This window comes from Mus musculus, chromosome 9 (genome assembly GCF_000001635.26).
Source record: "Mus musculus strain C57BL/6J chromosome 9, GRCm38.p6 C57BL/6J".
NCBI classification, from domain to species: Eukaryota; Metazoa; Chordata; class Mammalia; order Rodentia; family Muridae; genus Mus; species Mus musculus.
The window spans coordinates 103,157,742-103,174,397 of NC_000075.6; the positions used below are offsets into that span (position 1 = coordinate 103,157,742).

Genomic DNA, 16,656 nt, shown 5'->3' on the forward strand with positions numbered 1-16,656 from the left:
TTAAAAATCTAGGTGCTAGTCTCTGTGACCCCATAATTTACATTCTGCACACCTGAAAACTAGCACCAGATAGGTAAGTCAAAAGTCAGCTGCCGCAGGGACCCCTTCGATTATGGCTGCTTTTGGCTTCTGAGTACCTGAGAAGCTGAACCAAAACCTAGAAAACCATCTTCTTAGGTGGCCCCTTCCCATCGGAGCACCTTGGTGACTCTTCAAAATACATTCACCTTCTGAAGGAAAGTATTTTAAGTGATTAATTGATTCGTCTTCTATTTCATACCCTGGAGCCCTCAGAATGGGGACAGATTCTCAGCTCACCTGCTCTGTTGCCCCCGTGCCAGGTGAGCATCAGTAGCATGCCGTGACCCCTAGTCTCTTATCCACAGCTTTAAACATCTTCTCCTTTCTTTCAGGGCCAAATTACACATCTTGAAACTTCTCTGCATTTTGCCCCCAGTCTCACTGTGAAGGTAGCTAAAAGTAACCAGCCAGAACCATACTGGTAGCAGGTTGACCTCTGTCTGGGTTGCTTTGCATTTTCTCCATTACCTTTGAAGTAGTCCACCACCTCACTCAAAATTTCAGGTCATGGGTAGAATGTAAATAAATTCTTTGTCAGATTCCAGTGGCCTCTAGAAGCCAGTGACCAGTGGAGTCCTTGTTTTGCCCAGAGATCACGTGGGTATGGTCTTTGCTGCTCATATTGTTGTTAGTGTTTGATCCTCCAAGTTCTCAAGGGAACAGTGGATCTGGGGCCTTAGAGTCCACATGGTTAAACTGTTGCAAGCCAGTTTCAAAGGCTTAGAAACCACCTGGTAAGATTAGCCATCTGAATGTTGCCACTTTGCTGGGATCCGCTCTCTGCTTCTCACTTTAGCATGGTTCTGAGAGAAACAACTTGAAGAAAACACTCTTTCTGGCTCGTGGTTTTTCAAAGGGCTTCAGTCTATCCAGCAGTAGCAGCATGAAGTAGAGGCACCTCACGCCACTGAGGCAGATCAGGAAAGAGCGAGGACAGAGGCTTTGTGTAACCTTCAAAGCCTGCCCCCACCCAACTGCTTCTACAAGGTATGTCCCATTCTGAAAGGTTCCACCGCTCTCCAAGTTAACACTGTCAGCTGGAGAACAAGCATTCAAAACACGAACCTATGGGATGTTTCAGATTGGAACGGCCAGAATGAGTCTGAGAGAGTGACAGCTATGCGATTAGGGATGGCTCTTAGGTAGTAGCTTGAAGATCAGATAGAGGTGGGAGGCAGCTGTGGGGAGAGGAAGTTGGTCCCTCTCGGCGTTGGCTCATTGCTGTCTCCTTGGTCAGTCTGTTTCGTGAGGCTTAATAGAGATATAGTCTGTGGCTCAGTGAGCTTTAACGATGATAAAAGTCACTGGGCTACGTGTTGCTGCGGCTTGATCCAGTGGCATGACTCCTCGTCATATTATCTAATGATCTCTCTCTGCGCCATGGCAGCGAAGTGTCTTACATGTGCACACAATGGGGGAAAAGGATTGTCGCCGTTACAGTAACATCCCTGTCGCCACCCAGCTGCCGACCTTAGGGGATAGGATTTTCCATGGTCCTTCACTCTGTTGATCCAGGTTAGTTACGCCGTACTGACGGCGGCTTGAACAAAGTAGAAAATGAGATCTCTGTTACTTGTAGTACTGCCGAGGTGACTCTCTTCACAGTCCAGGAGTCAGGCTCCGTTGAAGTCTTCCTGCCCTCTGGTCCTCAGCTGGACGAGCCACGATCACCCGCCCCACGAGTCTGCATTCCACGCAGTGGGAAAGGGGGCAGCTTAGTGGGGCGCACTAACCCAGGAAGGGCTCATTCCGGATGATCATCACCTACACATCCTGCGATCAGAACTCAGCCACCCTGCAGCCAAGGCTTCTGGGAAACATGGCCTTTGACTGGGGCAGCTCAGTTGTGCATTTTCTAAATTCTGTATTGAGGGATGCTGGCAGCCTCTGCCTCTGATCCTGAGCCCAGGCATCTGGTCTTGCTTCAGGGGTCACTAAAGAAGGAGTCTGGTGTCTTCAAGGATCCTGTGGCACATAGAAAAGTTGACATTTCTGCCTGCTTGGCATATTCCTGGTCTTCGAGCGCGCATCAGTTTTAGACTTAGTTCTCATGGCTGTGGTAGGCACTTGGGGAAGTCAGGCAGGAAGCTGGAAGCAGGAGTTGAAGCAGAGGCCATGGAGGAACACTGCTTACAGGCTTGCTCCTCAAGGCTTGCTCAGCCTGCTTGCTTGTAGCATCTAGAACCACATGCTCAGGGCCTTCCTGCATCAGCCATGTATCAGGAAAATGCCTCCCACAGACGTGTCCACAGGCTAGTCTAGTCAGGTGGAGCCAGCTGAGAGCCCCTCTTTCTGCAAACCTTTCTGTATTACAAGAAGATGATTCTAGGCACAGGGTGGAGCACGCGACTGGAGCCATGCCCTGGATGTCTAGCTGTGTCTGAGGGTTCGTTATCACTTAGTGGTGTTTGCTCTGTTTCACACCGACAGTATCTTGGCTCCTGCTTGTAGACATGGGGTGCAGGTAAGGACCAGAGAGGTTGTCTACTAGGACAGAAGAGGTGCCAGGTGGCACAGGAGTGTGGGTGACATCCCTTGGCTTGGCAGCATGAGGAGCAAAAGAGCTCTTTGGGCTTCAGGCATTGTGGATGGTCCACAGTACCCCATCCAAGGCAGGGCACGATGCTCTCTGTCCCCATGCAGTGACAAATCCTACCCAACCCTGCCTCCCCGAGAACAATGCCGAACTGAAGTCCAAGTCCAAGGGAGAGTCTAGGAGCTCAGGGGATGCTGGAGGCAGGTGGGGACTGCTTCCTGTGCCCCATGCTCTCTCACCCTTCTAGAGGCACCGTTCTCTCTCTCTGCGTAGAACATGCTCTGCAAACAAAAACCTGATCTCACCATCATTTGCTCAATCTCCTTCCTCAGTGGAGGGACTTGGCTTGAGTGTCCCCTCTGTTGTCTGTGCCATTTCCTGGGGTCCCTGGCCTTCTGGCTCCTTTGTGTGATTCCTTTTTCATGTTGACCTTTTGGTGTTGGTTTCTTTTTTTTAAACAGGCAACCATCGGGATTGACTTCTTGTCAAAAACCATGTACTTGGAAGACCGTACGGTGAGTTCCTGGTCTTAGAACTGGAGGACAAGGAGGGCATTGTCGGGCTTGTTCCCTAGAGCCCTCACTTGAGCACTCTTGGGAGTCTCTGCCAAGACCAGGAGGGAGCTAGCAGTGCCATCATCGTGGGGTCTGGGCTTCCAACCCCCTCTACCACTCCTCTACCGATGCCTCTGTTTGGGCCTTGTAGGTTCGACTGCAGCTCTGGGACACTGCTGGGCAAGAGAGGTTCCGCAGCCTGATCCCCAGCTACATCCGAGACTCCACGGTGGCTGTGGTGGTATATGACATTACTAGTAAGTTGGAGTCTGTGTTGGAAGGAGGGGGCTCTTAGGACCCAGTGTGACCCTGACCAGACCTGTGTGTGTGTGAATGTGTACGCCAGCGTGTGTTCAGTGTGGGGTAGTGTGTTATCTTAAACTGTAGTGGATTCATCAGTGTCCTTCAAACTCCTGTGACAGATTCGACTGCATAATACAGGGTTGATCCTGCTTGGGGCACGGGCCCCCCGGGGTGGGGGAAATGGCAGGTGTTCACAGGGTTAGCTCTCTGTGTCCTCCCTGGCCCTGGCTGGCATGTGTGTGCCAGCTTTCCCCAGGCATCTCTCGAGGCAGTCCCTCTTGTATACACGGTTTTTGAAAGGGCTGCACAGACTCAGTGGGGGACCAGACATTGGGGCAGGCCTTATGCAGAGCCCAGGTACCCCCAAATCATCCAGAGCAAAGATTCTCAACCTGTGGGCTGACACTCTTCTAGGATCAAATGACTCTTTCACGGGGATGGCATACCAGATATTCTCCGTATCAGATACTTACATTGCAGTTCATAACAGTAGCAGAGTTACAGTTTATGAATTTGTTACTGTAGCAACAAAAATAGATTTATGGTTGGGGCTCACCACAACATGGGCAACTGTGTTAAAGAGTCATTGCATTGGGAAAGATGAGGACCACTGAGCTAGAGATGAGCAACTGTGTTAAAGAGTCATAGCACTGGGAAGATTGAGAACCACTGACCTAGAGGAACACACCTGGGAAGCCCCAGGCTTTACTCCCAGAGTGCTCTGAGGACCCTGACATCACATGCGGTTGTGCACGCCTCACTGCCCAGTTCTGCCTTGCCCCTCTGTCTACCTCCTCCTCTCTGAGCATATGCTCCTTACACCCCCTAGTGAGGTGGGAGTTGTGTCACAGGCTGGGGAGAGCAGCCACCTCCCCCCCACCCCCAGGTGCTGAATTTGGATGTCTGAGGGAGATGACCCTGAACACAGGTGACTTGCTTCTGTGTTGATATGCCTCTAGGGGGCGCTTTATCTGCCTACCCTTCCCTGCAGGGTTGCAGGTTCTCTTCCCCAGCTAGCCTGGCCTTCCTCAGGCTCCTCTGAACATCACTTTGGGGGGACACCATTTCCTAGGGGCCGCCATATGCTCCCTTCACAGGTCCGCGGCTCGGCCAGGCCATGGCCAGCTGTGACTCTTGCGTGGTCTCTAGAGTCACTGTTCTGTGTAGAAATTGTGACAGCCTAGCTTCCTAGGTACGGTGACTTCTCTCCCTAGGGTGGCTGAGCAGTGCTGGAGGTTCTCCCAGTATCACAGGGTAGGAGGCCATCTTTCCTTCTGACCCCTCCGGGGACCTCATTCCCACTCTGTTCCCACTTTCTGCCTCCAGATCTCAACTCCTTCCAGCAGACTTCTAAATGGATTGATGACGTCAGGACGGAGAGGGGCAGTGACGTGATCATCATGCTTGTGGGTAACAAGACGGATCTGGCTGATAAGAGGTAGGCAAGCACTGGAGTGTGGAGGTGCTATGACTAACGGGCCCATGCTTCCTCGCCCCTCTGTGGCTGTTCCTGCCCAGGTCTGAGATGACAGGGCAGCGAGGCTGATCTCCACGCACAGGGCCCCCGACACGCCTGTTAGCCCCCATACACTGCAGGCTTCTCATCTCTGATTTTCCTCAGCTCAGCAAAGGCAGGGCAGGGCCTGTCTGCACAGGCATTTCTATCATGGTCCCAAAGTAGCCTGTGACACAGCTTCTGTCCCTGGGAAATCCTGGCGTTGACATGTGAGGTCCTCAGGTATGAGCCTGAATTATGTCAGCCGAGTACCGACTTTGTCCCCTGCCCATGCATCCTGGTTTATGGCTGGATCTGGGCATGGAGTATTTTTGGAAAAGGTTTCTCCGTAGCTGTCCCCTGATGTCACTGCCCATTAAGGTGTCATTAGCATATATGTCCGCTCTTGGAACCCTGTGCTAACTGGGACAGAAAAGCCGTGTGTCGCGGTTTCTAATAAAGCATGTGGCTTCTTGCAGCAGCCCTGCCGAGGGGGGAGGGAAATGGTCTCCTCTGCAGAGCAGTATGGGCCAAGGCGAGCTACTTTTAATTTTGGTGTTTGCATTAGGAAATGGGGGCTGAGGCTTCACTCCAAGAAAGGCTGCATGTGTCCAGGAGATCCTGTTCTAACGACTGCTGAGAAAGCCGTAGGGGGCGTGGCTCAGTCGCAGAGCGCTCGCCTTTCCAAGTGTGAAGCTCAGCATCATAAAGCCAGGCATGGTGGCATATCCTACAGTCCCTGCTCTAGGGAGGGACATATCATACTGAATCAGTAGTTCAGTGTCATTCGTTGTTACATCACAAATCCAAGGCCAGCCTGGGCTACATAGGTAAAAGGTAGAAGGTAGCCTTGCTTCCTAGTTCAGAAGATGTGGGAAAATGTGGAAAAGACTTGGGGTTCTCTGTGCCCAGGTGCCACATTCTTGCTAGACAGACTATAGCAGGCCTCCTGGCAGGGACCCCTGGGCAGGAAACCTGTCTTCACGGCTGACCAATGGGCCTGGCAGTCCCTACAGTTCTTTATCGCAGGCTGCCTCCTCTACTTCTGCCAGGGGTTGCCTCTCTGCCCCCTGATTTTCCTTCTCCCCTTCATTTCCAGGCAGATAACCATCGAGGAAGGAGAACAGCGGGCCAAAGAACTGAGCGTCATGTTCATCGAGACCAGCGCGAAGACTGGCTACAACGTGAAGCAGGTTAGGATACAGCTGGCTTGCTCGGGACTGGAGGCCCTCCCCTGAGGTCTTCCTTGCTCTGAGTGGCTAGCGACTAGGATGGGGCAGACAGCCAGTGCATATACTTATAGCTCTGGGCAGTGGGGGATGGCACTGGCTTCCAGCGCTGGTAAAGCTGGTGGCGTGGGGGGTGGGGGAGGCACTCCGCTAGGGAGCCGCGCAGACCCTGTCAGTCACTAGTCTGTCTCCTCAGCCATCATCAGGTGTGGGTCCCTGGAGCAGCGTGTGTGAATGAAAGTCCAGCATGGACTTCCACCTGGCTGAGGAAGCTGTGGTTCTTAGCATCTCATTTCACTTCACATGCAAATGTAGGATGTTGAATCTGATCGACACGTTGGGCTTATGTCTTGTACTTGGCAAGAACCCGGGGCCATGAAGGGTAACTCAGAAATGGAGCAAAGAGACTCCCTTGGCAGTCGGGAATCATGGGAGGGAGCCAAGGTGTGGCTGGGACCCACAGGACCAGAGTAGTTGGTGGGCGGAGCTTAGCAGCTCAGCCGACCTGGGCTTCAGAAAAATCCCACAGGTATTGTGACTGCTCCCTCATCTGTAACCAGCTCTTCAGTGATGAATACTGACAGCCAGACAGCCTCAGTGTTAGCAGTGAGTCCTGTGACTGTCCCACTGGCAGAACTTCACAGTATGACAGGGATCCCACACTTCACAGTACTGGATCTCAGCATCCCACTAGCCGTTAGACCACCTGTAATCCTGATGTGAACATGTATGTTTGTAAGGAGACACGGATGTCAGCGTGGCTCAGATTTATGATCCTTAAATATTTGGGAAGTTTTATTCAGAAGCAAACGGTTTCCTTTATCATCCATTATAACTTGACTACATCTGAAAAAAACGAGTCCACCGGCTTCAGCAGTGTGAAAGGAACCCATGGCTCAAACAAGGTGAAGAACCCCTGTCTCGGAGCAGGAGGAGGGTGGTAGCAAGGAGGAAGGACATCCTAGGCAGGGCTGATGGGCGTAGAGCCTGGCAGCAAGGTGCCCGTAGCACGGGGAGGGACCCTGAGTAAGGAACGTGGCTTGATGCCGCCGTGTCTGCTGCGGCCCTCGACTGACTTCCCAGGCATACCTGGGCACCACTTGGCTTTTGAGAGAGAGTGATGGTTCACTTCATATTGATAGTGCTGAGATTAAGGTTGACAAAGGAGCTAGAAAGGACAAAGTAGGAGGGGCACTGTGGCCATATTAGGGAACCCCCGGCCCCAGCTTCCGGAACCCAGTGCCCAATTGGAGGGCCCTTCAGCTCCATTCACTCCAGCCCTTTCCAAGCCTCTGTATCAGATGTGAGCCTAACCACCTCAGAGAGGAGAAAAAGAGGCGGGGGTGGGGTGGGTGGTGAGGCCGCTGCTCTTTGGGTCCAATGACATCATGGGAAATCGAAGCCGAGGACAGTATCAGGCATCCATAGAGCAGGAGGCATCTTCAACCTGCTGGGCCAAGGTGAGACTGGTCCCTTCCCCCATCCTGGAATGATCTGGAATCTGAGCAAGGGTTTGAGCAAGAGTTAAGTCTGGTGGGTTTGAGCTGCTATTGCAATTGCTACAGGCTATGCAGCTCACAGGTAACGGAACCTTCTTCCTCCCTGCTCTGAAGGCTGAGGACTCCAAGATGAATGCGCTGGGAGATCCAGTGCCTTGCGGACTCTGCTCCCTCATATTTGGCACCTTCCAGTTGTTTCCTCACATGAAAGGAACGTGAAGGCTCCCTCAGCTTCTCTTCCAGTCAGGAGGGCTCCTTAAGGCAACACCTCCTCACACCGCCTTGCTAGGAGTTAGATTTTTTTTTTTTCATTTGTTTAGTTGGTTTTGTTGTTCGTTTGGTTGGTTTGCTTTTCAGTTTTTCGAGACAGGGTTTCTCTGCATAGCCCTGGCTGTCCTGGAACTTACTCTGTAGACCAGGCTGGCCACAAGCTCACAGAGTGCTGGTGTTAGAGACATACACCACCACTGCCTGGCCAGGAGTTAGGTTTTAACTTATGAACTTGGGGGAGACCCAGACATCCAGCCAGGCTTAGAATCTTCTGTGCTCTTGGCTTCTGCTTGTACTTGTTACTTTCAAGATGTCACCTCTGCCACTGTCCATCTATTAGGTGCCCCTGATACCTTCTGTCCTCGTGCACACTCAATTAGGTAGACTTGCACGTCGACCCACACTCCACATGCTTGCTTCTCCCACACCCACTTTCTCATATACACGCAGAAACATGGCATTTACCATGATACACACACATACATACACACTTACACCCAAAAACACACTTAACTTTTTATACCCACTCTACAAACAATATCAGGCATACCACGCATAGCACACGCATGTAGCACACCACATTGACACAAATTTTCACATCCTTCACTGTGGCTATGGCCCTGGCTCCCAGGATCTGTGTCCCTGGGGAGAGTCGTTTGTCTTACGTAAGGCTAGAAACTGGTTTTCTACACCTAGTCCCCATGTGAGAGTGATGGACAGACACCCACTGAAGGGCCTGCTTCCTGTGGCCTGGATGATTTCTGTAGCAGAGCAGGTCCCTTGCAGTCACCCTCATGACCCCTGCTGACTGCCTGTGGGCCAGCCTGCCTCTAGGAAGAGCCCCAGCTTTGCTGTATGTGTGGACATGTGTTTGTGTGCAGGTGTGTGTGGGCATGCATGTGTTTACTTACACCTGTGGCGGTCACAGGTTAACTTCTGGTGTCATTCCTCAGGTGTCATCCACCTTATACTTTGAGATAGGGTCTTCGACTTTACCTGAAGTGTACCAGTTCAGCTAGCCAGGGAGCCCTGGGAACCTGTCTTTGTCACTCCATCACTAGAATTATAAGTGTGTGCGGCTACATGCAGCTTTTTACGTGGATTCTGGGGACTGGATTTGAGTCCTCTTGCTTGTGTGGCAAGCACTTTGTCTCCCTAGCCCCTGTTCCCTCTTCCTATTAACATCCTGAGTCGCTCCAGGACCAACATTGAGAGGGGCTATGGTGATGGCAGAGGACTTAGAACAGGCCTGCACTCTGGGGCAGTCAGTGGGCAGTCAGTGGACAGACAGGCCACCAATCCTCAGGCTCCGTACACGAGGAGAGCAGTACAGGGGGAGACCAGGAGAGGGAAGGAGGGGGACTGGGCAGGCCTCACCCTGCATCTCCTGCCTGCAGCTCTTCCGACGTGTGGCGTCAGCTCTGCCCGGCATGGAGAATGTCCAGGAGAAGAGCAAAGAAGGGAGTATCCTTTTCCTTTATCATGTGAGTGAAAAGATGGCTCCCCAAGCCCGCGAGTCGTTTAGTTCAGTAAGCAGATGAAGACCACCTTGCCTCTGTCGCAGCCCTCCCTGGTCTGATGCAGAGAGCCGGGCCACCTCTTTCAGTAGCCAGATGGGCTCCACGTTCTCTGAGCTCCAAACCTTCTCTAACCAAGGCTGCCTCTTCTTTCTTAGCAGTGAGGAGAGACAAGGGCTGTGCAGCAGTGGGGGATTGGAGGGTGGTGGCTCTGTGTTGCTTTGTAGTGAACACTGCGTGTGTTTCCTGAGTCCCCTGGAGATCCCAGACAAGGAAGCTTCCATGCAATGAGCACTTGATTTCAACCTGCCAATGCTTCCTCCATCTGCCCACTGCTCTGTGGGGAAAGCTTGCCCAACACTCATCCAGTATAACTAAAAACCTCGCTTACACCCAGATGATGAATCTGAGGTGCGTAGAGCAATCCAAGGCCCGCTGTGTGTGTGTAAGTCAGGGAATTAGCCTTTACACTGAGACTTCCTGCATATCTACCCCTACTCCGTCCTGGAGGGTTGTCTCTCAAGGATCCCAGCGAGGCAGAGATTAGTAGCGCTGTAGGTGGCTGAGGACATTGCCCACAAGCAGGCTTTCTTTGAAGTTTATCAGATGGCCCTACCTGAGCAAAAACCCACCTGCAGAGTCAAGAAAGGAGCAGGACCGATGGGAAGCCAAGAGGTGTAGTGACCCTGTGCCCACTGGGAGGGACAGATAGCCTGCTTTTATCCTGTCCACTCCAAAGGCAAAGCTGACATACTAGCATGCATGGCGGTCATTCATTCATGTTCTCCCCGAGGCCCCGGTGGCACTCCATGCAGGATTCACAGTTGGGTCCCCCAGGCTCCCACTTCAGCATGACAACTAACGTGGCGTCCTAGTGAACCTAGCGACCCGCCCAGCTTTAGGGAGAAGAGCGCTGGGCAGATGGCAAGCAGATCACACAGGGCACTGTTTGCCCAGCTGTGGGGTGCCCCCATCTGGCAGATGCAGCCATCCGTACCACTCCCAGGTGCTCATGGCTGGAGCCTCCTATGAGGCAAGACTGGAGCAGCCTGGAGCAGACTCTATAGACAGCCCAGCAGGGGACAGGTGGAAGCAGCTGCCACCTCAGCTTGGTGCTGAGCCAGCACTTGTGTTGACTGATGGTTCAAACCCAGATCCTGTCATGATGTGTTAGGGATCATGCTTGGGATTGCATCAACATGAGGAACAAGCACACAGAAGTGCCACTTGGTGATATATGAACGGTTCTCATGTGGCCTTACTCCTTGGACTGGTGTTGGGGGGGGGGGTGCAGAGCTTCTGTCTTCTGCTTCCAGGTCCCTAGAGGGTGTCTGCACTTCACATCTGCTCTGCACAGGAAGCCTGCCCAGGGCCTGTCTAGCAGGTCCCCTTACCCACCCTCCAGCGCTTGATCTCTCAACAAAGTTGAGCTAAGGGACCACAGAAAGATAGGGCCACAGCCCTTTGCTGTATCCACACACACAGGGCACTCCTTTCTGGAACAAGGGTTTCGTGTGCCAAATAATGACAGTAACTTGGCAGTAACTAATAGATTTCTCCACCAACGAAATGAACCAATTCAAGCCAGATCAAAAGTGTAAAGGCAGGTTTATTGAGAGGCAGCTGTCCGACGAGGCACACTTGGAGGTCAGTAAAGTCACACGTCCAGGCTAAAGCAAGGGAGTTATGTGGGTTTTAGGCACAGAGTGATGACGTGTGAGCTAGGAGCTGGGATTATGCCTGTGTAAAGTAGAGAAGCTGTGTGGGCACTCACTGTGCGTGGCTGGAAACAGAGACAGGGAGAGGGGTTGTGTTAGCCTGGAATTTTCCTCTTGCAGGGCCGGGTTGGGGGAAGAACAAATGGGGTTTCTTAGCTTGTGCAAGGGATATGCAGGGGCTCCAACCAACCTTCCTGACCTCTTTGGGTAGAAGGAAGGGCACTGATTCAGAGCTACATCCTGCTGCAGAGGGAGAGAGTCGGGAGTCAGTGGGTCCGAGTTCCTCGGCAGGTATGAGTGCAGAAGGATTTGGTTGACAGTTACTCGGGAAACTTTGAGAATCCGTTCTGGGAGAAAGCGGAGGATGCAAGGTGCTAGGAGGAAAAAAATAGATTAATACCACGGCCCTGTGAACGGGGCTAGCTAGGTGCAGAGTGAAGACTGCCAGGAAGAATAAAACGGAGACTACCCTGGTTGTCTTGGCAGGGTTCTTCAGAGTTTGTGAGGTGACTCAATGTTAGCCTCTACTAGGCCAGGTTTGCTGGCATAACAACATTCTTTTCCCAGGGACATACAGGTGCCTCCTGAGGGATGAGCCTGCTGTGAGGAGGACCAATGCTCCTCACAGGTTTTGCATGGCCACGTGAATTGATCTCATGCTGGAGGAGTGGCCACCAAGTTGTTGATGGGCTTTTGGGGACAGTCAGACACCTCTCTGATCTCAGCCACCTGTATCCCATGCCCCCCGCAGTGGAGGTCACAGCAGCAATACCTGTTACTACTGTGATCTGTGTGGGCAGAGGGCACCTGAGATTGGAAAGAGCTGGTAGGATAGGAGAGCGTGGCTGTGTCAGCCTTTCCATAAAGCATCTGGTTCGGTACTGGTGTCATTGGGATACACAGAGAGGAAGGATCACCAGGAGGCAAGCTTTTTGCTATAGAGCCGCTGCACCGAAGAATCCCCTGCTGTGCCTGGGGAAAAAAACAAAGTTGTGTTAGTAGTATTGCAAAGGGAGCCAGGTCCAGAGTAGCAGAAATGGAAGTGAGTGTCTGGAAGAGGAGTGCGGCTTGTATAGTGATAGCCTTTGGTTGGAGGGTCAGCCCTTGGCCTCACGAAGGGACCAGCAAGGGAACTGCTCTCAGAAGAGCGCAGCCCAGAGCAGCCCAGAGAGAGCAGTTGTTGTTGTCAAAGACTTTAGAGAGGTTAAGTAGGATTGCTCCCTCCTGGATGAGGCCCAGCCAGGGGAAAGGTTCATTTTCTTTAGTTTTTACCTGGGGTTGGGAGGAGTCTCTCGGGTGTGATTGGAGGGACTCCTGTTGTGGTGTGGTCTTGGTGAGGTTTGCCGGGAGCTGGAGGGAAGAGGGTCTGGATGTCGGGTCTCCAGATTTCTCTCTGTTCACATGGTTACGAGGATGTTTCGCTCTGATAGACTTGGCTTATTACCCCGAGCCCAGCGGTCATTCCAAGGATCTCAGACGCTAATATAGCTGTAGTTTAGTGGGGAATATCCAGCCACTGGGCAGGCTCATCCCTGTCCATGCTCTCAGCAGCTTTCTTGTCTGCACCCTCCTCGGATGTTCATTTTACAAGGGCCCCATGAGCAACCCCCTTGTTCTTTGACCCTTTGGGAATGACAAACTTCCTCCATCTGGTGGTCGTGGGTAAAGCATTCATAGAGGAGCAATACTCCCTGTGCATTTAAAGAAAGATCTGGGATGGAAATACCATCTTGGCACCCCTTAGAAGGACAGTCTGTTTGGCCCGCGATGTCGTTGTGGGTTTCACCGGCTTGATCGCAGAACATGGAAGCAACAGCAGTATGTTGGAGCTGATTTGGTCTCACCTAGCTGGACAACCAGGCAGGGGTGTCTCGGTGTCTGGCACCTGTGGCAGCAGAGAAAGGGTGTGACCCAGGAAAAGGAAGAGGCAAATAGAGTGAATGTTGTCACGTTTGACCATTCAGACCTGGTTTTGAGAATCCCTGTAGAACCTGAGAGCGGTGGGTGCCAACTGCTAAACAGACCAGCCATCTTGGGCTGGGGCCTTTTTGAGCCGAGATAGATGGTGCCAACACTGATATCCTAGGAGTTTGGCAGCTGAGGGAGTGGTGATTACCATGTAGAGTCCGATCCACTGGAGCTCTAAAGATTTGGAAGACAGTTGTTTGAGAAGCACCTGGTCCCCTGACCCCGGGAAAGGGACAGGGGTGGGCAGTGGCTGAGTCTGCTGATATTGGGGTAGGGAGATAGTTGTCAGTGTGTGAGCCGATAAGGGAGCACGGGAGGGATAGGGTAAGTAGCTGGGGGAGTCCGGGCCCGCGGATGTTGGTTGAGGAGAAACAGCCTTCCGTGCATGAGCTCAGAAGGACTGAGGCGCGTAGGAGAATGTGGGGTAGCTCAGAGGTGAGAACACTTGGGAGAAGGGAAGGCCAGGGTAACCTGGGCTCAGGTGAGAGTTCTGAGTTGTTTGATAAGGCTCTCTCTACCTTTCTCAATGACTGGGTGGCACGGAATGTGAGATTTTCGGGTTCAAGGCATCCCTGGCATGCAAAACTGAGCTCCTGTGTCCCAGGAGCTGTCACATCCGCTGCTCCCCTGGAGGTGGGGAGCATTTGGATCCACCCTGTAAAAGTGTCAACGAGGGTTAGGAGACGGCAGAGTCTTTTCTGGGCAGACATGTGTGTGAAGTCAGTTTGCCAGTCTTGTCCTGGTTGGTGTCCTTGGAGCTGGTGCAGGGTCTGGCGTATCTGGAGAGCCCCCTGTGAGTTTGTCTTGGCACATGTTTGACCGGAAGGATGAGGCTGTAAAATATGGGCTCAAAGGTCAGTGGAGTCAGTGGGGAGGGGCAGCTTTAGAAATGGGAACAGAGCCTTGGGTCTGATGTGTAGGCTCTGGTGGATGTCTGAGATAATAGAAGGTGCCAATTTGAGGGGGAGAATAAAGCTGTTATTTAGGCAAAGCCATCCATCTTTTGTCTGTGTGGCCCCTTTGTTAAGGAATCTGGCTTTATCCTCCATCTGACACTGAGGTTTGTAGGAAGATCGTAGGAAGAGGATGTGCCCCGTGCGTCTGTAGGAGCTAGGAGCCAGACCTCAGACCACTGAGTCAGCCCTGGAATTATCCACAGGCTCTGGATCTGTGGAGGTCTGGTCCCTCCCTTACTCCTGCGCTGACTTATGGCCACCTCTGCAGGGAGTTGGAGGGCTCCAAAAGCTTGGCTATAAGGGGACCACCCATGGTGTCAAGGAACCCCCTTTCCTTCCATAGGACAGAGGGGCTGTGAGCTACAAGAAAGGCTTACTTTGAGTCAGCATTGGCTCATTGTCCTTTGTCAACATGGAGTGCCCTGGTTAGAGCAATGAGTTCAGCCTTTTGTGAAGAGAGGTTCCACTGCGAGATGGTTCGACTCAGTCATTTCAGCTGAGGTGACCACCGCGTATGCCGTCTGGTGGGTCCTGAGTTATCTCTAAGGGAACTTCCATCCACAAAAAGGGTGAGTTGTGGGTCTGTGAGAGGCTGGTCTGGGAGGCTGGGTTGGGGTGAGCGTAGGTCCTCCACAGCTCTAAGCAAGAGTGGGAAGGCACATGGAGGAGGGTGGACCAGGAGGAACAGCTGCTGGGTGTAGAGCAGGGCTAGGGGCCAAGGTGACCTGGGAGTTTCCCAGGAATAACAGATAAAAGGGTTGGGCCCATGAGGGTCTGAGGAGAGAGAAAGAAGGGTGGCTCAGGAGATCAGAGAGGCAGCGGGTAGAGTATACAGTAATAGGCTGGAGTAAGGTGATCTTGAGTGAGTTCAGCCATTGCTGTTAGGTCTCGCAGACATGGCTGCCATCGCACACAGTAGGGTCCAGTTGTTTAGATAGCAGAGCAGTGGCTGGGGGGACTGGAGAGATGGCTCAGCGGTTAAGAGCACTGACTGCTCTTCCGAAGGTCCTGAGTTCAAATCCCAGCAACCACATGGTGGCTCACAACTATCTGTGATGGGATTTGATGCCCTCTTCTGGTGTGTCCGAAGAGAGCTACAGTGTACTCATATGTATTAAATAAATAAATCTTTAAAGAAGAAGAGGAGGAGGAGGAAGAGCAATCAATGGCTCAGTGAGAGGGCCCAGTGGGTTGGACTAGGGCCCCAGCCCCTCGTCAGTAAAGAGGTGATAGGACTGAGTAGAGTCTGAAAAGGCCAAGACTGAGGCTGCTAAAAAGGCATCTCAGAGAGTAGGGAAAATGATGGTGAGCTATAGCTGAGTGGGTGAGGGGCCCACTGGGGGCCCCCTTGACTGCCTGGTATAGTGGCTTAGCCATATTAGCTAAATATGGGAATCCAGGGTCTAAAGAATCCAACCAAGTCCAAAAATGAAAGAATATGATCTGCCATAGTTTGGGGCTATAGATCTCTCAGAACCCGCGCTTGTTGAGGGTCTTAGAGCCTCGGCTAAGTTGAACACCAAGTATATATTACAGTGGGAGAGCATAGTTGAGCTTTAGATGGGGAGACTTGATCCCGGGTAGACAAGGTAGTTTAGAAACAAGAAGTTGGCCGTCTGGGACAAAGACAGGGAGGGGCTACAAAGTAATAGGTCATCTACATACTGAAGACGTGTATTTAGCATTAAGGTCTAAGGAGAGAGCCAGGCAGTGGTGGCACACACCTTTAATCCCAGCACCTGGTAGGCACTGGAGGGCTTACGGAGAGGGAGAATGGAAGAGTTGCAAGTCCTATAGGGATCAGAAGTCCCTGACACGCGAGGTGAGTATTGATGGACTTGAGACAGTGACGATGGGGCTCAGAAGTGGGGAGCTGGGGTCTGAAAGGGGAAAGAAGAGGGGTAAAACTAGGACCGGCTGGTGGGGCGGAGCGATTACCAGGGTGGAGATATACCATACTTGGGGGTCAACAGGGTCTGGTAGAGTACATCCAGGGTAGTCTGGCGTAGGGATCTGTGAGGCAACCAAAGGAAGAAGAAGATGAGAGTGGGGAGAGGTTGTGGGGATTCAGAGAAGTGGCTGAGGATATTGTGGTCAAGTAAAGGCACAGGGCAGACAGGCATGACTAGGAAAGAATGTGTAAAAAATGGTCAGCCAAGGATATAGGAAAGTGGCATAGTCGGCATGAAAGGAGGGGATCCCATCCATCCTCATAGCAGAAACTGATGAAGGAACAGCGGGATCCGAGTGGGAGGTCAAGACAGAGAAGGTAGCCCCATGTCCACCCGGAAGGTCATGGCACATTACCCTAGGATCTGCAAGAGTGACAGGAGCCCTCGAGTCTGGGTGCCATCAATCCTGTGCCAGGCCGAGGAGCCCTAAGGCAGGAAGAGTTTGTGCTACCTGCACTGATGGCTCTGGACCTTCGTGACCTGGCCCAGAGGACAAGCCCACACTGGGGCATTCTGACTTCCAGTGGTAGGGCAGTGAGCAGACAGCATGGGTTGCTGAGGGCTGGGGCAGTTGTGGG

General features: G+C 52.4%; 1 protein-coding gene across 3 annotated transcripts in view; it reads left to right on the forward strand.

Moving 5' to 3' along the window:
- Window positions 1–16,656, forward strand: part of Rab6b (RAB6B, member RAS oncogene family) — a 73,610-nt gene that overhangs the window by 46,075 nt on the left and 10,879 nt on the right. For all 3 annotated transcript variants that reach the window (NM_173781.4, XM_006511737.3, XM_006511736.4), the window contains exons 3-7: window positions 3,079–3,132; window positions 3,323–3,428; window positions 4,801–4,912; window positions 6,069–6,162; window positions 9,365–9,431. In NM_173781.4, coding sequence (NP_776142.1) covers window positions 3,079–3,132; window positions 3,323–3,428; window positions 4,801–4,912; window positions 6,069–6,162; window positions 9,365–9,431 — 433 coding nt within the window. The remainder of the gene's footprint in view (window positions 1–3,078; window positions 3,133–3,322; window positions 3,429–4,800; window positions 4,913–6,068; window positions 6,163–9,364; window positions 9,432–16,656) is intronic.